The sequence below is a fragment of the Schistocerca serialis genome, chromosome 3, assembly GCF_023864345.2.
Source record: "Schistocerca serialis cubense isolate TAMUIC-IGC-003099 chromosome 3, iqSchSeri2.2, whole genome shotgun sequence".
Classification (NCBI taxonomy): domain Eukaryota; kingdom Metazoa; phylum Arthropoda; class Insecta; order Orthoptera; family Acrididae; genus Schistocerca; species Schistocerca serialis.
Window position 1 is genome coordinate 810,002,029 of NC_064640.1, and position 25,365 is coordinate 810,027,393.

At 37.8% G+C, this 25,365-nt stretch overlaps 1 protein-coding gene across 1 annotated transcript in view; it reads right to left on the reverse strand.

Moving 5' to 3' along the window:
- Positions 1-25,365, reverse strand: part of LOC126470665 (uncharacterized) — a 1,059,339-nt gene that overhangs the window by 194,752 nt on the left and 839,222 nt on the right. The window contains exon 17 of the mRNA XM_050098659.1: positions 13,778-14,128. Coding sequence (XP_049954616.1) covers positions 13,778-14,128 — 351 coding nt within the window. The remainder of the gene's footprint in view (positions 1-13,777; positions 14,129-25,365) is intronic.

Consider the following 25,365-nt stretch of genomic DNA (forward strand, 5'->3'; position numbering starts at 1 on the left):
GCTAAATGAGTTGAATTGGTCATTGCTGCAAGGTCATAAGTCAACTTTTTTTACAAAACTGGGTTGCATATTGGAACTGGGTGATTGACAGTAACCAGATTAATGAATACAAAAAGGGCAGTAGTCAAACATCAAATAGCGTCACCATCAGACTTTGAAATCTTCCCTCCAATAGAAACGTCATGAGTCATCGATTCATGACATTTTTGCAATGACTACATGGAAGTGTGTTTAACTGAAAGCAAAAGATATTGGTGGCCTATTGCTGCTTTCATGTGCATTTCTTCTCATTAAGTTCAATGAACTACAACAATCTGGTTAGCAGTTCATGGCATAAGGACCAAAACGTTTTGTAGTAAAATTAATTAAGTGGAAATGAAAATAATGACTGTAGGCTGAAGTTTGACTGCATGAAAAATTTACTGTTCCCAAATATTCCTGTTCAGGATATCTTTTATTTGAAAAAGCTACAGGTTCATATTTTTTAACATACATACTTTGAAAAGTAAGCACCTACACTTTTATGACTACCATAAAGACGAAGCCAGGAAAGGTGGAAATGAAGTTTGCTCATTTTTATATCATATCCAGAAACATACCCCAAAAGACATAAATGAGCTTTACCTGTTCTCCAAGAGATGTGCCAGTCAGAAGAGGAATAACACAATTATTCACTTTTGTTTAACACCTGTATCAACTGGAAGATTTAAGAAGATGAAGTGTTGCTTCCTCATACATGGGCATAGTTTTCTCACAAAGTATAGGATGGGACTATAAAGAAGTTGGTGAGCTATCATGACAGGAGCTATGTATCAGAAGAGTATGCCATAATGACCGAAAAGGCACCAAGTAAATTCTCGGTGGAAATTGCTGATGATGTTGCTGTATTAGTGTTTAAAAATTGGTGGCCTGTCTATTTTAAAAAGATTTGTCTCCCTGAATCAAGCATGGAAAAATTTCCTAATGAACATAAAATTTCTTTTCCCCCTTCTACATGGATGAGTTTTGAATATGATGCACATTATCCTGGGCAGTGAACACAGATCAGTTCATTGATGGTGCTGTCACAGAGATATTTTGGCTCCTTTACAGCTTTACTAAGGATTCTGTGCTTCCCACTGATTTAGTATATCCTGAAAATGGGTGCCCATCAATGTCAAAAAAATACAGGATATATTGAAAGTGAGAAGGTACATTCCACCTGAGTATACGGAATTTTATGAACAATTGCAAGAATGGAAAATAGCAGGAACAGACCATGATGATGTTGATCAAGGAAATGAACTTGTTTTATTGTGTTTTGCTTCACCATTGTTATAAGAAGCACAGATACAGCTTAAAATGTGATTAAAATAGTAATAGTCTCATTTGAGTTTGCAGTTCACCATATTTACCACTTTTTAATAAAATCAGCAGGTTTTTCCAAGTACAGCATTCATTTATGGTAACAAATAGTTGTTTATTGTGAAAAGGTCATGAGTCAGCAGTTTTTAAATTTACTTTTATGCTATACTATAAATTACAAAACAAAAATACACAATGCTACACAGTCCTGAAGACTCAGTAGCCTTTGATATCAAAATAACAATAAATACACAGATGGTTTAAGCTGTAGGAAGTTTTTGTCTTCTCCTGAAAAATTTTATTTTTGTGACTCATGACATTTTTGAAATGAGTGCTTAAGTCAGAGGTGGTGGCAAGGGGGACTATTGGGGCTGTAGCCCCCCCCCCCCCCCCTCCTGTTGGAATATCATATTACCCTGGATAAAATGACTTCAGAAATCAGCAAATATATTACTCCAACAGATTCAATCTTTTTTTAAAAAAAATAATTACGTAGCAATACCGGTTGCATTGTATTTCAAACACATTTTAACAAAAGATTAAGAGCGGCAAATAGCTTACTATCTAAACCAATAAATATCATTTAACTTAAAATGGGCATCTTATTATTTATTGATACACATTTTTACCCTGAACTCCAAAACAGTTACCAAAAACTACATTATACTTTAAGCAACACCAAATTTTACCAACTTGTCAGTGGAGGACCCCAACTCTCCTTTTGTTAAGCGATATTCCATCCCCCCACCCCCATTAGCCAACTCCCTTGACCGACTTCTAGAATCACCCCTAGCTTCAGTTGTAGAGGAACTTTAACAGACAGGAGTAGTACAGCCTTCAGCCAGCCAATGACTGTCACTGGTTCACTTGAGATGTGGTGGAGACTGCAGGTCACTTAACACTGGTACTGTACTGCATAGGTATCCTAATATCAGCTTACAGGATTTTTCACAAGTTCTGACAGGTGCTAACATATTTAGTGTGATAGACTGCAAGAAGGCCTAACACTAAATACCTATGGCTTCAAAAGACATACCCAAAACAGTGGTCATCATCCCCTTTGGAATTTGTGTGTATGCTTTATGGGCTAAAAAACACTGTCCAGACATGGCAGCATTTTATCAAATGAATATTAAGAGGATTTTCATTATATTTTTGCTATGTGGGTGATATACTGGTTTACTCAAAAACTGATAAAGAGCATGAAAGACACTTAAAAATAATTTTTGAACCTTTTCAAAAACAAGGAATTGTCATCAATGGTGAGAAGTGTCAGCTTATGAATAATGGAGTAACTTTTCAGGGTAATTTCATAAACAGTAGTGGAATTAAATCCATGGCGGAATGGGCTGAAACAAATTGTTCTATGCCTAGATCTACAACATTTCAGGAATTGCTTCATATTCTAGGAACAGTTAACATTTATAGGAGACATTTGCAACTAGCAATACAATTACAGGCACCTTGGAGAGCTGTAGAAGAGATCAAACCCATCTTAGAACAGGCTGTTACAGTAGCACACATGGTAAAAGGCACAACATTATCTCTGACAGCTGATGTGAGTGATGTGGTGACTGGTGCAGTATTGCACCAGAAAATTGACAGAAAACAATACCCATTGAGATTCTTTTAAAAAAAATTAACACTGACTCAATGCAAGTGGTCCACATTTGACCACAAGCTGCTAGTGTTTTATGAAGCTGTTTAATATTTTAAGGTGGACACTGAAGAGCAAAAGTTTAAATTATTTAAGAATCATCACACCCAGTTAGGTGACCAGAATCCCTGTAAAGATTGTTCACCTTGATGCTTTAAGCACTTGGATTTTTCATCAAGCAATTCTCCACAGCCATAGTACAAATAAAAGAGATGAATGATATTGTCATCAATTACTGTTCCAGAATTAGTTCTCTGTCAATTTTCCTCAATTTTGACAGCCTCATGGCAGCACAAGAAAATGATGATGAATACCAACAGTTGTTAAAAAAACATTACAATGAGTCTAAAGTTAGAACTTTTGCAAATGAATGCCACAGCAAACAACTTTGACATACTGCAAAGAAGCATCTGACTGTTTGTATCCAAAGTATATAGAAAAACCATCTACAAGAACTCATCAAGAAATACACCTGTCTATCAGGCTGGTGATGACATGTTTTGTACGGCCTGATATAAAAAAGATTGCAAACTTTGGACACAGGCTTGAGTGGAATCTGTAGCTGTGATACACATCGTGTGAATTGAATATGGAGGGAGGAGAAAGGAAAGAAAATGGGAAGGAACTATTGATGTCAGCTACATCAGTACTTTATGTGGAATCTGTGGTGGCAAGAAAAATGTGCACTGGACTGGGATTCGAACCTGAGATCTCCTGCTTGCTAGACAGTTATGTTAACCACTGCGCCACCCAGACACTGCATGAACTATCTCAGCATGCCTCTTGGCTGACCTACATTTCCACCTAGTGCCACCTATCCACATGCCCCTCCATGTCCCCAAGCTTACTACTGCAGGAAGTTGGACATAACTGTGCATCCACATTGAAGGTGGTGAATACACTGCCCATCAAAGTGACTAAATTTTATGAATGGAGGTGTCTGTTTTTCTGGACAAAAGAACAGACACCACACAGTCATATAACTGATTTGCTCTAATGGGCAATGAATTCCCCACCTTCAGTGCAGATACACAATTATTTTTGACCTCCTGCGGGATCTCAAAGTAGTGAGCTTGAAGGACATGGATGGGGACAGTGGACAGGTGGCACTAGGTTGGAATATGGGTTGGCTGGAAGGTGTGTTGAGATAGTCCACACATTTGTGATAAACATTGCATCTGGGTGGTGCAGTGATTAATGCAACTGCCTAGTAAGCAGGAGATCCCATGTTTAAATCCTGGTCTGGCATATATTTTCACTCATTGTGCTGACTCTACATAAAGTCCCGATGCAGCTGATACCAATAGTCCCTACCCTCCTTTTTCTTTCTCCCCCTCCACTTTCAATTTACATAACTTGTGTGGAATGTTAAAGGAGCTAAATAGGATGGCATCTGAGCCCAGTTTTAGGCACATTCGACATTCCAGCTGGCTGTTTACATCAAGTACACTTAGATGTGCTTGGCCCTCTTCCCATGTCATGGTGGGGGGGGGGGGGGGGATTTAAATACAGGGCTATTACAAATGATTGAAGCGATTTCATAAATTCACTGTAGCTCCATTCATTGACATATGGTCACGACACACTACAGATAAGTAGAAAAACTCATTAAGTTTTGTTCGGCTGAAGCCGCACTTCAGGTTTCTGCCGCCAGAGCGCTCGACCGCAGTGAGACAAAATGGCGACAGGAGCCGAGAAAGCGTATGTCGTGCCTGAAATGCACTCACATCAGTCAGTCATAACAGTGCAACGACATTTCAGGACGAAGTTCAACAAAGATCCACCAACTGCTAACTCCATTCGGCGACGGTATGCGCAGTTTAAAGCTTCTGGATGCCTCTGAATTTTCGGCATGGTTGCAACAGCTCATGGAAGAGGATGCGTTCAATGCGAAACTTGTTTTCAGTGATGAAGCAACATTTTTTCTTAATGGTGAAGTGAACAGACACAATGTGCGAATCTGGGCGGTAGAGAATCCTCACGCATTCGTGCAGCAAATTCGCAATTCACCAAAAGTTAACGTGTTTTGTGGAATCTCCCAGTTTAAAGTTTACGGCCCCTTTTTCTTCTGCGAAAAAAAAAAAAAAAAGTTACAGAACACGTGTATCTGGACACGCTGGAAAATTGGCTCAGGCCACAACTGGAGACCGACAGTGCCGACTTCATCTTTCATCAGGATGGTGCTCCACCGCACTTCCATCATGATGTTCAGCATTTCTTAAACAGGAGATTGGAAAACCGATGGATCGGTCATGGTGGAGATCATGATCAGCAATTCATGTCATGGCCTCTATGCTCTCCCGACTTAACCCCATGCGATTTCTTTCTGTGGGGTTATGTGAAAGATTCAGTGTTTAAACTTCCTCTACCAAGAAACGTGCCAGAACTGCGAGCTCGCATCAGCGATGCTTTCGAACTCATTGATGGGGACATGCTGCGCCGAGTGTGGGAGGAACTTGATTATCGGATTGATGTCTGCCGAATCACTAAAGGGGCACATATCGAACATTTGTGAATGCCTAAAAAAACTTTTTTGAGTTTTTGTATGTGTGTGCAAAGCATTGTGAAAATATCTCAAATAATAAAGTTATTGTAGAGCTGTGAAATCGCTTCAATCATTTGTAATAACCCTGTATATCTTATCAGATACTGACAGAGTATCAAGATAGGTGGAGACCACTCTGCTGTCTGACAGCACAGCAGAATTGACAGCAATAGTATTTATAGATATGTGGATTGTATGCTTTGGGTGTCCCATTGCTACCACAATGCACCAGGGTTGACAGTTTGAGTTGGCCCTGTCCTCAAACATTTGTAAAATGTTGCCTACCATCCCCAAAGCAGTGGGTGGGTAGAACAGTGGTATCACACATTAAAAGCTGTGTTAACATATCATGGGGAGGAAGTGGCATGAATCTCTTCCTTGAATCTTATTAGGCATGAGATCTGCTTTCAAGGAGGACTTACAAGATTGCTTGGTGGAAATTCTGTATGGACAAGCACATGACCTACTGGCAGAATTGTCAAATCAGCGCCATTACTGGATTCCACTGATTTGCCAGAATTGGTACAACATGTGAAACTGCATATTGCCAATATTCACACTCCTCCTCCACAGTCTCGTGCTTCTCCATGAGTGTTTGTATATAAAAAAAGTGAAACACTGTGATTTTGTAATGTTGCATGATGATATGATGAAGCTGTCACTCCAACAGCCATACTTGCGGCCACACAAAGTGCTATGCCGAGAAGATAATACATTCAACATTATCCTACATGGAAGACCATCAACAGTTTCAGTACACTGCAAGCCAAACAACTATCATGCAGTGTGCAAAACTGTGTCATACAAATTACCAGAGCATATGTTGTCAAAAAATTTTCTGTAAGTTAATCACTGTCAGAATGGTGAACAGATCTTTTTTTATGCATATTATGACTGCCATTATTCTTGTTCATTTACTTTCTCTTAAGATGGAAGTACTTTACATTTGTGTATAGTTTAAAATTATTTCAACATGTCATGGTATTCAGGCAAAGGATACAGGACCTTAAAGGAATAATCAGCTAGATTATGTTACTGGCTTTTCCACAGCTGTTGTGTTGTTTATGTTTCCAGTACTGTCAAACATTAAATTGTAAGTGAAGTTTATCTTACATATGTAACAGTTGTGTAACATACAGTATTTATATTTCTACACATATTAACTGGACTGCAGAATTGTTGAACTTGTATATATTTTGTTGTTGTGTGTCTTTGTGCATTTCATGTTTTATTGTTCCACTAATGTGTCCTACAGTGTATAATGGAAATATTACATGCACAGTAGTGCATCCCCTAATTCCCTAGTGCCATGCATTGCAAGGGGTGGGGGATGGGAGACATGTACTAACAACAACAACAACAATATTAAAATTCAAGTATAGTCAGACAGATCAGGATTGACGTATGTGGGGGAAAAAAAAGCTTTCCCAGGTAAAAGACTGAGATGTGGACTGATTTTAATCTGGTGTGTAACAAGTAAGAATGTGGACATATTTTATGTCATGGTATTCAGGCAAAGGATACAGGACCTTAAAGGAATAATCAGCTAGATTATGTTACTGGCTTTTCCACAGCTGTTGTGTTGTTTATGTTTCCAGTACTGTCAAACATTAAATTGTAAGTGAAGTTTATCTTACATATGTAACAGTTGTGTAACATACAGTATTTATATTTCTACACATATTAACTGGACTGCAGAATTGTTGAACTTGTATATATTTTGTTGTTGTGTGTCTTTGTGCATTTCATGTTTTATTGTTCCACTAATGTGTCCTACAGTGTATAATGGAAATATTACATGCACAGTAGTGCATCCCCTAATTCCCTAGTGCCATGCATTGCAAGGGGTGGGGGATGGGAGACATGTACTAACAACAACAACAACAATATTAAAATTCAAGTATAGTCAGACAGATCAGGATTGACGTATGTGGGGGAAAAAAAAGCTTTCCCAGGTAAAAGACTGAGATGTGGACTGATTTTAATCTGGTGTGTAACAAGTAAGAATGTGGACATATTTTATGCTTGAGATCAGTAATATGGATAAAGTAGTTCTTGTATACCATGTAAGTGCTAATCTCTCTCTCTCTCTCTCTCTCTCTCTCTCTCTCTCTCTCTCTCTCTCTCTCTCTCACACACACACACACACACACACACACACACACACACACACACACACTCTGCACATGCAGAAATTCTTACATGGTGTTCAAATAATTTTCAAGTAGCTATAATTTTACTTTGTGTTTGAAGTTAAATTTATTAGTTATTAAATACACTACATCACTGGATAGGCAGCCAAAGATTCTTATAACTGAATATCTCACTCCTTTCTGTGGCACACTAAGGTGTACTGATGGATAATGTGATAATTTATTCTTCCAGTGTTATATTTCTGAATGTCACCATTATTTTTAAACTTTAATTGACTGTTACCAACAAACTTCATAATGAAGTAAATGTACTGCGATACTGTTGTCAGTATGCCTAACTGTTTCTACAGCTGTCTACAAGACGCTCTAGAGGGATAACATATTCCACTTTTTACACATTTCCACACAACAAATACAGTTTTCCTCCATGTCAAGTTACCCCAGAATATAATGTCATAATACTTTAGTGAATGAGAACTGGAAAATTAAATAAATTTTTTGACATTTTATCTAAAAAAATCTAATGTCATCTGTAATGCAAAAGTTGTAGAGTTTAGATGTTTAAGAAGTCCTGCAGCATGTCATTTCCAGTTGAAGTTCTCATCAATATGAACACCTAAGAATCTTGAATTTTCTGTTTAATTTATTGAATTATCCTTGTGCATTATTTCTAATGGAGAGATTAGGCCTTCAGTAGTACCAAACAGTATGTATTGTGTCTCATCTAAATTCACTTACAGTCCATTTGAAGAGAACTGATAATTAATTTTCAAGAAAATATCATTTACATTTTCATGTATTGAAGTCATTCTGTTAGGTTTCTTCACAATAATTGCATCATGAGCAAAGATAACTATTTTTGCTTATGAGGGTTAAAATATTAGTGCTAAAATTACAGAAATAGAAGTTTATTAGACATTAACTTCCTAGATTGTGTGGAAGTAAAATGGTATCTTTTAAAAAATATGATAATGCTGTACAAGGGCTTCACAGTTTATTAGTGTCACAAGCCCTGTATGATCTTAAACTACACCTGCATGCAACAACGTCAAAAACAAGGCTAATGTATGATGATTTTGACAACACGTACTGCTACTGAAGAGTGAAACTAAATGGAACGCAAATTTGACAATTAAAATATGAACAAAAAGTAATATTACACCATAGAAGTTGAGTTTGTAAAATCTGAAATACTGACTTAGAAGAAAAGAGTGGAAAAGTGGAAATATTGCACTAGTCACGTAAGTACTTACAACAGCAATAGGAAGAAATGAGTTTTTGAAAATAAATTGCTGCAAAGCTTGCAGAATACACAAATGTAGCTCAAAATGTACTACAAAGTGGGCTACATATAATACTTGAAATGGCCCAAAAATACTCAAAACCTACCTTCCATCCTATAAATACACAACAACATTAGCAAGGATGACTGAATGAGGAGGCTATTGTAAAAATTTCTAAGAAGCACAAATGTAATTTGCAATAGATAAAATAGTACCTTTCTTGCGCATAACTCACAAATGTTGGAAAATTCACAGTAAATCATGATACACAAAAGTCTTGGTATGATGAGTGAAATGTTTTGGGAATGCAACACAAACTGTAAAACATTACAGTATAGAATTTCCACACACACAGGGTGTAAACATTTATAGTTTACAATATACCTAAGGGGTGTAAGGGAAGTCGATACAAACAATTCTATATAACACGCTTGTGGCCCAGCAAGCCAGGAACTCAAATTGCCTTCAAAAGCCACCTAAACTACAGTATACATGCACCACACAACCTTTTTAACATTCTCTTGTCATCTTATGCCACCACCTTAGTTATGCACTAACAAACTATAAAACTGATGTTTGTGTAAATATTACCTCACAATTTTGTGGATTCTAACAGCATAAAATTAACAGCTACATCCTTTTGTTTCTTCTAAATTTAGATTTCATTGGAAACATAATTAGTTTTTGCATAAGTTGTTAAAAAGTCATTTTCCTTCTTTACCCTCACAAATCGTTCATTTCAGCATCCCCTACATCACAGTAGCAGATTGTAAACAGTTATGGTTTACATCCTGTATACATAAACCCTGTGAAGTGTATGGGTTTTTTATCTGAATTTATGACAACTTTTACATTAGCATGCCAAAGATGAAACCTGTAATGTCAGTTTATCCCACTCAGAATAGCAAAAACAATGGAGCACCAACAAAGCACCTCTTTCCCTTGAGGTGGCTAGCAATGCAATAAGAGAAATAAAACAAGGAATGTTGCGATTTTTTAATTAATTGTACATTCTACACCAATCATATATGTCTTTGATCTTTTAAACTCTTAATTTAATGATATTTTTTGGTCTCTTCAAAATGACAATACTTTCTCTCATGGACCAGAAGTGTTGCTAATTTCCCATGGTGTATTGATCTCATATTAGTATCCAACACTATCATTAGATTCAAAGAAATTTAAGACATATGTGTAAAATGGCCTAGCAAGACAAAAAGTACCATGTAATTTTAAAGGCACAGTACTAAAATAAATATGGAAAAAAACATACCAGTGGTGTACTGATATTTCAAAAGAAAATTAAAGAGACCTTTGGAGAAAAGAGATCCACTTGCATGAATATAAAGAGCTCAGATGGAAACCCAGTTCTAAGCAAAGAAGGGAAGGCAGAAAGATGGAAGGAGTATATAGAGGGTCTATACAAGGGCGATGTTCTTGAGGACAATATTATAGAAATGGAAGAGAATGTAGATGAAGATGAAATAGGAGATATTATATTGCGTGAAGAATTTGACAGAGCACTGAAAGACCTGAGTGGAAACAAGGCCCCAGGAGTAGACAACATTCCATTAGAACTACTGACAGCCTTGGGAGAGCCAGGCCTAACAAAACTCTACCATCTAGCGAGCAGAATGTATGAGACAGGCAAAATACCCTCAGACTTCAAGAAGAATATAATAATTCCAATCCCAAAGAAAGCAGGTATTGACAGATGTGAAAATTACTGAACTATCAGTTTAATAAGCCATGGCTGCAAAATACTAACAGGAATTCTTTACAGATGAATGGAAAAACTGGTAGAAGCCAACCTGGGGGAAGATCAGTTTGGATGACGTACAAATGTTGGAACACGTGAGGCAATACTGACCCTACGACTTAGGTTAGAAAATACATTAAGGAAAGGCAAACCTACATTTCTAGCATTTGTAGACTTAGAGAAAGCTTTTGACAATGTTGACTGGAATACTCTCTTTCAAATTCTGAAGGTGGCAGGGGTAAAATACAGGGAGCGAAAGGCTATTTACAATTTGTACCAAAACCAGATGGCAGTTATAAGAGTCGAGGGGCACGAAAGGGAAGCAGTGGTTGGGAAGGGAGTGAGACAGGGTTGTAGCCTAACCCTGATGTTATTCAATCTGTATATCGAGCAAGCAGTAAAGGAAACAAAAGAAAAATTCGGAGTTGGAATTAAAATCCATGGAGAAGAAATAAAAACTCTGAGGTTTGCCGATGACACCGTAATTCTGTCAGAGGCAGCAAAGGACCTGGAAGAGCAGCTGAAGGGAATGGACCATGTCTTGAAAGGAGGATGTAAGATGAACATCAACAAAAGCAAAACGAGAATAATGGAATGTAGTCGAATTAAATCGGGTGATGCTGTGGGAATTAGATTAGGAAATGAGACACTTAAAGTAGTAAATGAGTTTTGCTATTTGGGGGCAAAATAACTGATGATGGTTGAAGTAGAGAGGATATGAAATGTAGACTGGCAATGGCAAGGAGAACGTTTCTGAAGGAGAGAAATTTTTTAACCTCGAGTATAGATTTAAGTGTCAGGAAGTCATTTCTGAAAGTATTTGTAGGGAGTGTAGCCATGTGTGGAAGTGAAACATGGATGATAAATAGTTTAGACAAGAAGAGAATAGAAGCTTTCAAAATGTGGTGCTACGGAAGAATGCTGAAGATTAGATGGGTAGATCACATAACTAATGAGGAGGTATTAAACAGAATTGGGGAGAAGAGGAGTTTGTGGCACAACTTGACTAGAAGAAGGGATCGGTTGGTAGGACATATTCTGAGGCATCAAGGGATCACCAATTTAGTATTGGAGGGCAGTGTGGAGGGTAAAAATCATAGAGGGAGACCAAGAGAGGAATACACTAAACAGATTCAGAAGGATGTAGGTTGCAGTAGGTACTGGGAGATGAAGAATCTTTCACAGGATAGAGTAACATGGAGAGCTGCATCAAACCAGTCTCTGGACTGAAGTCCACAACAACAACAACATTTAGAAGCTCAACAAGAATAGAATGGAAATAGGAAGTGGCTCAGGAAATAGAGCTATTATCAGAATAGGACTATGATTTAAAAATATTATCAATGATAATAATTATTGTTATGAAATAAAAAGAAATAATCACATAATGTTTATCTCTGGGGTGGGATTGTTGTTAGAGAAATGCAGTCATCAAGTTATTCTATGCTAAATGTCAGTTTCAGTATATGGTTCGTCGATTTCAATCATTTAGTTGTGGAACTGAAATTTTGACTGACTTGTGGATTTTGCTTTTCTGAAGGGATGTATATTACAATTGTTCATGATGCTTTTGCATAGAATAGTTACATAATATAGAGTATCATACTGTCCTTTGAAATATATGTACAAATATGTGTCCATGATAACTATTGCTGAGTCTAAACCTTTGATTCCCAAATCCCTTACAGAAACAAGTTACGATGTGACAACTGTCCTGTAATTTATTGCTGGTAAGGTAAGCAACAGAACCAGATAAAAATTCTGAAGTGAGAATCTGTCAAACAACGTGCCCTGAGATTTGTATACGCAATGAATTCTGCCATACGTGTTCCCTCTCACACTTATGATGGGCAGTCATTAGTAACATCACAGTGTAGTATAAACTACATTCACATAATCATTTTATGTGTACTCTCAGTCCCTTTTTTACATTTCTTACTGACATAATCACTGTTAGAAGATTAGACCACCTTATAGTTCATGTGCATTTCACTCAGCAATGTAGAGATGATCGAGTCTCATACCTCTTTCTTCCTTAAGCAAACTGATTACATATTTTATCCTATTAAGTTATAATGAATATTAAGTTAATTGCTGTTGATGAATGCATTTTCTGTGAGAAACAATTTTCTAAAATGTAATTTGCTTCCGTTATGTGTGTTACAGACATGTTGGCCTAAATTTTTCATAAATGGCAATTATATTTCCCTTTATACTACACTATTGCTTACTGAAAATTCAAAATACAGAGAAGGAATTCTTGAAATTGGACTTCTATTCCATATAGCACGTTCATAACATGATGGAAATATGCATATATCTGAAAATAATGTTAAATGTGGAATTACATGCAAGTACTTATTAATTTCTTCTATACATGCTGAAGATGCAATATATACAAAACAAAAATTATAAAAAACTATGCAATTTTTTCAATCCATGTATAGCTCAAGTTTTGAGAGAATGTTACTGATAAAGGTCTTCAAAGACAGAAAAAAAATGTATAATTGTAATCATATTAGCTGCTAATTATCTGAATTTTGTGCCAGATAACTACATTTTTTGGTAGCAATAAACTGTTTTACCCTCTCTTTTTATTTTAGATTGTAAAGGTAGTTCACAAATGATAATATGTAGTTTGAAATTAACTCAGTATCCATAAGAGCTCACACTCAAAGGAGATGCCCTGACAGCGGTTGAAAGTAAAATGTGAATGAAGAATTTTTTGAAAAAATGAAACTTTGCCAAATGAGCAGTACTGCAATACAAGAATGTTACTGATCCACATCTTTACAAAAATTACTTTCTGTTAAACTCAAACAAACTGGAAAAATTGTATTACTGCTCAATAGAAGGAGGACATTTGTACATATCTGACAATCACCCTTCTCATTTCTCAGTTCTCATAATCCTTCAGAGTACAATGAAGAGCATTCAAAGTGTCAGCTGTGTAATTTTATTGTGATACTGCACCTAATACACTAATGAAGCAATCTGATTTCTACGTTCAGAGCTAAGCTACAACTGAAAAGTTACCTGAGAAGAAGAAGGGTTTGTGGCAGTGGCTTCAGTGGGCCCCCTGTCCACATCATCCCACTGGAAGCTGTCACTCTGGGGAAGAGTGTCAGGGGTTGGGGGCAGGACGGAAATTAATGGCACCTCTGTCGGTGAGAACGGGTCGGTGACAACAGAGGAGCCAAGTCCAACAGTGGCATTTAGTGCGGACATGCCCATTAGCATGAGAGGACCCCAGTTGTCAGCACAGTCTGTGTCATCCTCGAGTGTGCTGATATCTGGGGGTGACTGTCGGCTGTTGCCAAGGCACGTCTTGTGGCACTGGCGACATACAGACACGGTCTGTTCTTGCCCACCAGATCGCACTGTTACCTGTAATTTATTTATTTTTTACATAACTTGGACGAAATTATATAAATTTAAAAGTCTAAGAACAGTGAAACGACACTTTCAGGTGTCAATAACCTGAAGCTTCTGTTTTCTTCTTTTTTCCACAGAAATTTCAAAACAAATACTATGTTTTCCATTATGCTGTCATTTTCAGGAATAATACTGTTTCTGGGGAAATACCTATAGACAAATGTTATTTCTGCTGGGGATTCATCTTTGTGTGAGGCATTAAATAATGTGGCATTGTTTCACCCATGTAGATGGTAGAGACAGCAGCTGATAATTACTTAAATAATTTAACAGAAGCAGAACTGGTGCATATACAGTAAGTAAAACTTTAATAAGTAAAGCTCTGTAATCACTCATTACCATGAGGCAATGGTTCATAATTTGTGAAATATGAAAACAGTTGCTAAAAATGTAAATAATGTTCTTTCCTGGGTAATAAGGTTATAGCACTGATGGGTGAATAAATTTCTGGTGTTTCTTTCAGAATGAAGGGTAGTTGTGAAAATCATGGATCTAGATGCTATGAACAAGAAGGTACTTACTTTTTCAATAAATATGGTAAGGCTATAGTAAGTCATTCATCTCTGTTGATAAGAAATAAAACTGTGAAATCAGTTTTTCTCATTTCTCAGCATAGCTCTGTATTATCATTGAAGAGTTAAGGTGCAAATTATCTTTTCTTAAATAATCATTTTAGTCATAGTACCTAAGGAACTTTGGTAAATGGCGATGAAAGCTAGTCTTTAAAGAAGCAAAGTCACATCTTTATTCATTCCTGGTAACTGGTTTCAGTTAAACCATCTTCACACAAAATTTGATTAGATGGCAGCACTGAAAACATTGATTAAGTAGTAACCATTACTAGGCATCAGTCAGCCATGCAAAACAAACAGGGAGTTGTTTATTTATGTGCAGCAAAATCCTCATCTTATTGTCCCAATGCATGTTCTGGTAACTGATCCTGTAAAGATTTATGCATGTGGAACTGCCTAGAAACTTTGATAACCTTAAAATAGTCAATATATAGTTTCTTCTACAGATGTTTCTGTACACTTGTCAACTGAATATCATGATTTTGAATCACTACTTTACATTCAGAATCTGATGTCAAGTAAACAGTTATCTTTTTTTACATTGATTTCAAAACTGAAAAACAGAGGTTGAGCGGAAGCAGATAATTATTACTGATGTGGATCCATCAAGTATACACAAATAGACAAAATAAGTGAAGCACCCAGAAGACATGGTCGGATGTCAATGTAACTTCATAGACATACACACCAAAAGATGATTTCACGACGGCAGATCAAATATAAATGGGATTTTATTTTTTATTTAAATTCATTTATTGAAAAACTCAAGGCAATTATAATTTATTTTTCCACATAGTCTCCTGCTTTGGAAATGCATTTGTCCCAGTGTATGGGCAGTATTTTGATGCCCTCATCATAAAAAGAACTGGGTCGTGTCACCAGCCAGTTGCACACAAAGTCTTCCATACTCTTGTCATCTTCAAATCATCACCCTACTAAAGCTTCTTTAAGTGGTCTGAATAAATGGAAATCATAGGGCGATACATCCGGGCTGTAAGGAGGATGATCAAGTGTAGTCCAGTGCATTTCCTGTAGCTTGGAGACAGACACATATTGTTGTCGAGGAAGATGACCTGTTGAATAGATTGGTCTCATCTTTTGCGGCGATATGCAACTCTCGCCTTGTTCAGCAGTTAGCAGTAGTAAGCAGCATTGATTGTGCATCACTCATGTGAAAAAACAATCAGCAAAATGCCTCACTGATAAAAAAAAAAAAATGGTTGAAAGAAACTTGCCAGCTGACAGTCGAGTCTTGGCTTTCTCTGGTGCTGCCTCCCTTTTCCTCCGCCAATCCTTACTGGCTTGTTAGGATTCTGGAGTGTAGTGGTGAACCCACATTTTGTCGCAGCTGATGATATGACTCAAAATGCATCGCCTTCTTCCGCAAACCTTGTTGTGAGCTTCTGACAGACCTCCAAACGTCTCAACTTCAAATTTCTGGTCAAAGGTTTAGGGACCTTCTGGAACACACTTTGTGAAACTGTAGGTTGATGTGATTATTACTTGACAGCTCCCATAACTGATTCTGACTTTTTGTGCAATTTCTGATATTATCGCCTGTCGATTGTTGTCAGTAATGTCTTTAACCACACAAATGTTTTTGTCTGTACTGCTAGTCTGAGGATGGCAATCATGTTGCTGATTTTCCACACATCCTTGTCCTTTCTTGAACTGCTTATGCCAGGCAAACACAAACGTCCTTGATAATGTTTTATCACTGAATTGTGCAGTCAATCTTTGGCAAATTTCCGCCGCTGTAACTCCTTTGCGAGGAATAAATTTGATAATTATGCATTGCTCAATGGAGGGGTGTACCTGCTGCTCAGACATCATGAGCATTACTGATGAAATGGCGGGAAATAACTAACAGCATGTTCACCTCAATTCTACCAGTCCTGCCTAAGCATAGCAGAAGTGCAGGGCCAGCCCTACAAACAGTTGATGTTCAGGAACAAAAATTCTGTTTATATTTGATACCTTCTCGTAGAGTTGCTATTCTCTGTGACAGGTAGAATGACCATCAAAATGTATTACTTTAGCATTATTGCCAAGCTTGGCATGCATGTAGGAGAGATCACTGTGAAGGACATGGAAATGCTGCATGTTCATGTGAGAAACTGTTATCAGCGTTTGACAGAGTTTGAAAGAGGCCTCATTGAAGGTTTCCATATGGCTGGCTGGTTGAATCATGCAATATTCAGATTTTTGGGGCATTTGGATATGACAGTGGCCTGATGTTGGACAGCATGAGAATGTGAGAGCAGGTATACTCCTCATCTAGGTTCTGGCTCACCATTTCTCACTGTATTTTGTACTAAGTAATTTGTAACCCCTTCACATCTGTGCCTGCCATCTGAGAACAAGTACTGAACTCCCTTCAACTTTCTGTGTCATCCCACATCATTCAGGGCCTATCACCAGCCAGGTGAGGAAATTACTTGTCCATGTGTAGGCTGCTGTTAACTCCACAACATAAATGGCTGTATTTGGAGTAGTGCCATGACTGGGAAGCATGCACTGCTGATGAACGGAATCACATTGTGTTCAGTGATGAATCACAGCTCTGCACTACACTGAATATCCATTCACATTGTGTTCAGTGATGAATCACAGCTCTGCACTACACTGAATATCCATTCTTGGTGACTATTATGGTGACCAGGGAAGAGATCTCATTCTTCCAATGTTTTGGAGAGGCACAATGTTGTTACTCCTGGTGTCACAGTGTGGGGAACCAACAGGCATAGCCTCAGGTCATGGCTGGTAGTGACTGGTGGTACTCTGAGAGCACAACAGTATGTCACAGACATCTGGTGTCTTCATGTGTTACCTATCTTGCATCAGTATTATGATGCCATTTTTAAAGAGGACAATGTTCATCCACACGTGACATGTATGAACTTTCTGCATGATGCTGAGGTACTCCTGTGGTCAGTAAGAACTCTAGATCTGTCACCAATGGAACATGTGTGGGGCCAGCTTGGACATCAACTCTGTCACAGTCCCAGTATCTAGGATATTAAGAACCAATCACGCCAGTTGTAGGCCAGCTAGCCTCAGGAGAGGATACAATGGCTTTATGACTCCCTTGCCCACCAAATCAATGCATGCATCCAGGCCAGAGGTGGTGCAACATCATACTGTTAAGTGGGCTCAGACTGCCAATTTCTTTGTAAATATGATTTGATTTTGTAATCACTGAAATAATACCACATATGTGTGTTCATATGTTTTTATGGCAAGTATGCTTCTTGAAAGTCTCTTTGGCATGCAGCCAGATTGATTGCTTGTTTCAGAACAAATTTTCATTGACATAACATGCCACGATCATCAGGTTACTCCTGCTGACTGACACCCCGGACCAGTTGGTGTGATATATATATATAATGCCTGTTTCCCCCCTCCTCTGATCCTGTGCATGGCTTGAATGTTCATCCTGAGTGCAAGCAGAGTGGGCACAATGAAATGCATCTATGAAACAGTCTTAAAAATTCAACCAACTAGCATCAAAACATCCAAAAGAAGACTAGATAATCCACAATGAATCTTAGAGGGGAGAACATCAATGAGACTGTGTTGTCTGTCCTCGAGAAAGGCTTAAACTTTACCCCAACACTGGCAGCACTACCTCTTGCAGAAATAATCAGTGGAGCGGAATAAGCTGCCGCCACTCTACCACTCGATATGGCTGAGGAGATACAGTGGGAAATGTACTGTACTTTTGCCGGGTCCACATCACTGGGACATAACACCTCCAGATGGGAAAGAGCATTGCTGTGTTTTCTGCATGGCAATCCAAACATTGTTATCCCCCCCAGTGGATAAGGGGAACATAAGCATCTTATTCACAGTCACAGAATAGAAAGAGAACATGTACAAACTGCTAGACAACACAGCTTACAAGGTGATGATGATGGCTCCAACAAGCCTGATGCAGTACAAGATGGTTGAACATTTCCAAAGTACTTTTACAGAATGGAGAGTGAAAAAATTTCTGTCATATGCTGCCCCACCACCTAGACTCTATGGGCTTCCAAAGCTACACAAAGAGGGCACAGCTCTGAAACAAGTAGCGAGTACAATAAGAGCACTAATGTACCAGCTTGCCAAACACTTGATGTTACTTTTGAGTCTTTTGGTTGGCAAATGTGAGCACAAAATCAAGAATGTGATTTACTTCATGGAATGTTTATGGAAGCTCAGATTGGTCACCTCAGATCTCGTGTTTAGTTTCAACATTTTGTCAGTTTTCACTGGAGTCCCACTCAAGGAGTCACTGGAATTTATGGAAAAGAAATTTGCACCCTTATTCAGTATGGATGACTTTCAGGGAAAGGCACTGGACTAAGCACCATTAAAACTGACAGTCTTTCACAGATATGTTGACAATACATTCATCATCTGGGCTCACAGGAAAGATGAGCTTTGAGATTCAAGTTTACTTGCAACACTTGAACTGTATCCACAGCCAAATTCAGTTCACCACAGTGGTGGAGCAAAATGGCCAGCTGCCATTATTGGATGTTCTGATACGGAGAAAACTGGATGTAACATTGGGACACAGTGTCTACCAGAAGAAAATCTGCATGGACCAGTACCTTCACATCTCCAGCTGTTATCACCCATCACAAAGGGAAGGAGTGCTAAACATGATGGTCCACAGAACATGTGTGATTTCGAACAAAGGAAGCCTAAAATCTGAGCTGGACCACCTCAGGGATGCATTCCAGAAAAACAGCTGTGATGACTGCCAAATTTGATGCATCTTCAAACAGAAGACTACACCACCCAATGAAGACAGACTGAAAAAGATAGCTTTCATTCCATACACATGCAATGTATCTGGAAAAAAATGGTAGAATTTTGTGACAACAAAATATCAAATGTGTGTACTGGCCACCAGAAATGGCCAAATCCTTTCTAGTGACACTAAAAGATGACCTCAGACTCTGGAAATCTGGAATGTATTACATACTATGCGAGTGCAGGAACAAATCATTCGCACAATTGAAGAAAGGTGCAAGGAACAAAAATGACACACCAACCTCCAGCAAGCCACAAAATCAGCAATTGCTGAACATTGCCTTGAAACCAATCACAAAATGAAATATGAACATACAAAAATTCTGCACAATACATGCACTATTGAGATTGAAATCCAACTTCATGAGAACCTAATCAACAAGGATAATGGATTCTATTTTACTTAAGCATGGGCTCCAGTGCTAAAAATTCTCCAAATGCAGCAGAAATGGAACACCAAGCACAGCGTAGGTGGAGTGCAGATAAAGGACGACCACTGGAACACAAAGTGGGAGCTATGCCCACCATTGTGGCCAGCATATTGCATAGTCCATACATAGGTTCAGTGGATGGTGGAGACAACTGGTATACAGGGTGGTCCATTGATCATTACTGGGCCAAATTTCTCATGGAATAAGCGTCAAACAAAAAAACTACAAAGAACAAAACTTTTCTGGCTTGAAGGGGGAAACCAGATGGCACTACGGTTGGCCCGCTAGATGGCACTGCCATAGGTCAAACGGATATCAGCTGCGTTTTTTAAAATAGGAACCCCCATTTTTTACTACATATTCGTGTAGTACGTAAAAAAATATGAATGTTTTAGCTAGACCACTTTTTTCGCTTTGCAATAGATGGTGCTGTAATAGTCACAAACATATGTCTCACAATTTTAGACGAACAGTTGGTAACAGGTAGGTTTTTTAAATTAAAATACAGAACGGAGGTACGTTTGAACATTTTATTTCAGTTGTTCCAATGTTATACTTGTACCTTTGTGAACTTATCATTTCTGAGAACACATGCTGTTACAGCGTGATTACCTGTAAATACCACATTAATGCAATAAATGCTCAAAATTATGTCCATCAACCTCAATGTATTTGGCAATATGTGTAAAGACATTCCTCTCAACAGTGAGTAGTTCGCCTTCCATAATCTTTGCACATGCATTGACAATGTGCTGACGCATGTTGTCAGGCATTGTTGGTGGATCACGATAGCAAATATCCTTCAACTTTCCCCACAGAAGGAAATCTTGAGACGTCAGATCTGGTGAATGTGCGGGCCATAGTATGGTGCTTCGACGACCAATCCACCTCTCATGAAATATGCTATTCAGTACCGCTTCAACCGCACGCACGCTATGTGCTGGACATACATCATGTTGGAAGTACATTGCCATTCTGTCATGCAGTGAAACATCTTGTAGTAACATCGGTAGAACATTACGTAGGAAATCAGAATACATTGCACCATTTAGATTGCCATCGATAAAATGGGGGCCAATTATCCTTCCTCCCATAACGCCGCACCATACAGGAACCCACAACGGTCGCTGATGTTCCACTTGTTGCATTTTACCAGTTCATTTTGCCGCTGTTGGTGAATGATGCTTTATCGCTAAATAGAACACGTGCAAATAATCTGTCATCGTCCCGTAATTTCTCTTGTGCCCAGTGGCAGAACATTACACAACATTCAAAGTCGTCGCCATGCAATTCCTGGTACATAGAAATATGGTACAGCAGCTAAAACACCTACTTGGGCATCATCATTTGTTGCAGGTTGTGGTTGATGTTTCACATGTGGCTGACCACTTCCTGTTTCCTTAAATAATGTAACTATCTGGCGAACGATCCGGACACTTGGATGATGTCGTCCAGGATACTGAGCAGCATACATAGCACACACCCGTTGGGCATTTTGATCACAATAGCCATACATCAACATGATATCGACCTTTTCCGCAATTGGTAAACGGTCCATTTTAACATGGGTAATGTATCAAGAAGCTAATACCGTCCGCACCGGCAGAATGTTACGAGATACCATGTACTTATATGTTTGTGACTATTACAGTGCCTTCTATCACAAAGTGCAAAAAGTGGTCCAACTAAAACATTCATATTTCTTTATGTACTGCACGAATATGTAATAAAAAATGGGGGTTCCTATTTTTAAAAAAACACAGTTGATATCCGTTTGACCTATGGCAGCGCCATCTAGTGGGCCAACCATAGCAGCATCTGCTATCCCCCTTCAAGCTAGATGTGTTTCATTCTTTGTAGTTTTTTTGTTTGATGCTTATTTCGTGAGATATTTGGCCCGGTCACTCTCAATGGACCAGTATATATCACTTCCATGGGTCCAGTATGTCAGTCAGCAGGAGTAACCTTATGATGATGGCACATTATGCCATCAAAAACTCATTCTACAATCAATCTGGTTGCATGCTCAAAAGAATTTCAAATAATATCACATCGACTCTCAACCCTTTAAGTTTCACTTCATTTCCTCATCCCTTTCTTGGTACTTCACTTTTTTGTCAGGCAGTGTATACAAAGTGGTCAGAAAGAGTCTAAAAAGCTTGTAAGAGTGTTGTAGAGGAGTCTGCACTGAAAAATGATTGTTAAGATAAAAAGTCAGATACATTACACCATTTCTGAGTTATTTAGCATTAGAGTTAGCCAATGAGGTTGTTGTGCATGCAAATTCAAGCATTTTCACTTGCTAAAATACCGACATCTGTGGGTCCATGAATTACCACTTGTTGAAATGTTCATAACGAGTTAAAATATGCCTTTTTTGGAAGTGATAAATTTAAGACAAGTGAACAAAAGCTATGTGTGTTCTGTTTGAGGAAACCAAATGAAGAACACATTTGTGACACCACCTCTGGAAGGCTGCTTGATTCGGTGTGTGATGATCTGACTGGTTAACTTCAATGCCGAGAAACAGAACAACATATTGAATTTTTTTATTAACAATTATTTCTCAGAAAACCTACTCTGCAACACCATTACATGCTTTTCAGACTGTTTATGACAACCCTGTATATGACATGATTGTTATGGTACTAGAAAATATCAAATAAAGCTATATTAAATTAAGAACTGCAACAGATATTCCATAGGATATGAAGGACAATTTGAAAGCTTTTATCAGCCAAGAGGACAGGTTATTTCTTTTTGCATGGGGAGGAGCTGTGAAGAAAGCAAAACCTCAGGAAAAAAAATGCACTAAACTTTCTTTGAGAATCATGGTCGACATAATCATAAAACAAAATGGAGTGGAAGAGAAAAAGAGAGAGAGAATTAGAAATTGCATGGTGTAATGATACTGAGGGGGACAGGAGGAGGCTGTATTTCTTAAAGATATGAAGTGAAGAAGCTTTGTAGATTCACACAATAAGTGATGGCTGATTACTGTATCTCACAAAAGTAAGGTGTGACATCTTAAGTTCAGATGTAAAAAAAAAAAAAAAAAAAAAAAAGGCAGTGATCAATACATCTCACAGAAGAATTATGGTTCACATGTAATGTAACAGAAAGCAAAAAAGTAAGCCAATCATACACATAAATATTAGTTTAGACATCACAGTAGTCTAGAATGTATGATACAGTTGAAAGAAGATGTCTTTTGCTATCTGACAATTAGTGCACCCTGTAAATTTTGTAGGTTAAAGTGGAAGCCAAACCACAGCACAGTTAGCAAATTTTCATAAAAATAAGTATGCTAGTGGTGAAATTCATCACAGAAACCTTGGTTGAATCATTGATTAAATGCTAACCTCTAGATTAACAATATGGAATTTAAGTATGTAAATAACTGCTGTACAAAAAAGAGAGACAGTTAGATAATGTCAGAATTGCAACAACTACTTTTGTTCAATAAAAGGTAAATCAGTGTTGTCTGTATTTGTGATTTGTTTCTTGAGATTCATCCAGAAAGATGTGCCTACTTAATGTGGATAATCCATATCATCTAACACAGTGACAGTCCTTTGGCATTTGGATGTGGGATCTGGCACCTGAGCATATACTGTCCTTTGGACGTAAAACATTTTTCAATGTATAATAACACCCCCTTCCTTCCACCCCCAAATCACTTGTTTCTCATCAGATTTCCTCATATCCCTGCATGCTTCTACCTCTTCTCCCTGATATTCCCTTCTATTTCTCCTCCCAGTGTTTGTGCCATCATGTTTCCTTTCATTCTTTACACGTCTCTGCTTTCTATGCTGTAATCTGTCCTTCTTTCATTAGATCATCTTATCCACTTCAGCAGCCTCATCATAACATTATATACAAACAGTATTGCTATTGTTCCTCTTCCACATTTATTACTTATTTATTTATTTTACTCTTCTTCCACAATTCTAGGCTTGTTGCATTCAGTCTGTTGCTATCATTACCTGGCCACTAGGGTAATTGTTATTATTACCATTACTATTATTGTTACTAGTCTTCTAATCACATCTCTATTTGTCATGTTAAGAGCTTTAATCGAAAGAAAACCATAAAAAATCACCAGAATCATCATCATAATTGTTAATGGGATATGTTTAGAAAATATTTCAACATTTCAATGAAAAGGTCAGGACATTTATGATAAATTCTATGCCAAATGAACAATAGGTTAAACACTATAAAAATCTCTCATATAAATCTGCATTGAACTGAAAGAAGTAACTGATAAATATAAATGATCAAATGATTCTATCATCCTTGACATTAGCACAAGGAAAATAAAAAAAAAGTTGCTGTCGAAGAAACATTAATGCAGAATTTTGGAAATATTCTCACATACAGTTCACACTTTCACTATTATATTTTGTATACATGTTATTGAAACAGAGAAGCGTCCCAACAGGATGAATGTTAGAAAAGGCTATGCTTGAGTTCAAAATAGGAAACATGAGAATTTCAAACAAATATGACAGAAGGACATAAGTTACATGCTAAAATAATTACAACATGAATCAGGAAAATTGTGGATTCTCTCCTACATGAATACCAAAATGTTCCCTGTAAAGATCACATCCAGTTACAAAGTAATAACTGAGAAGTTTTTAGAATGTAACCTAGAAATGGACATTACATTCATTAACTACACAAAAGCATTTGAGAGGATGAAAAGACAGAGGGTATTGAAAATAGTATTTAGGAAAGATTTTACAGAATAGATCACATAAATAACATAAAGTTTCTACAAATGCATGCATCACAATACTGATAGACAACACATTTTCAGTGTTAAGTAAGAGTGTGAAAGTAAATTAACATGATAAAAAAAAGATAGTGTTAGTTGCCAACACTGGCTCGACTTATACCTTTATGATGCAGTTTGAATATGGAAAGTGGAAGTATATATTGGACTGCAGTTATGTCAGGGAAAACAGTCAACAGATTTTCATTTGCGGATGACTAGGTAATATTAAAAACTCCAGAATTTGGCCTATGGAAATTCAACATCTACATCAGCATCCATGCATCCATAGTCCACAAACCACTGTGAAATGCATGGCAGAGGACACTTCCCACGGCACCTAGGTCTTCTTCCTATTCCATTCACATATGGAGCCTGGAAAGAATGACTGTTTAAATGCATATGCGTGCACAGTAATTAATTTAATCTTGTCATCACAATATGTGTGGGAGAAATACACTATGTGATCAAAAGTAACCAGACACCCACAGAAACATATGTTTTCCATATTAGGAGCATTGTGCTGCCACCTACTGCTAGGTACTCCATATCAGCGACCTCAGTAGTCATTAGACATTGTGAGAGAGCAGAATGTGACACTCC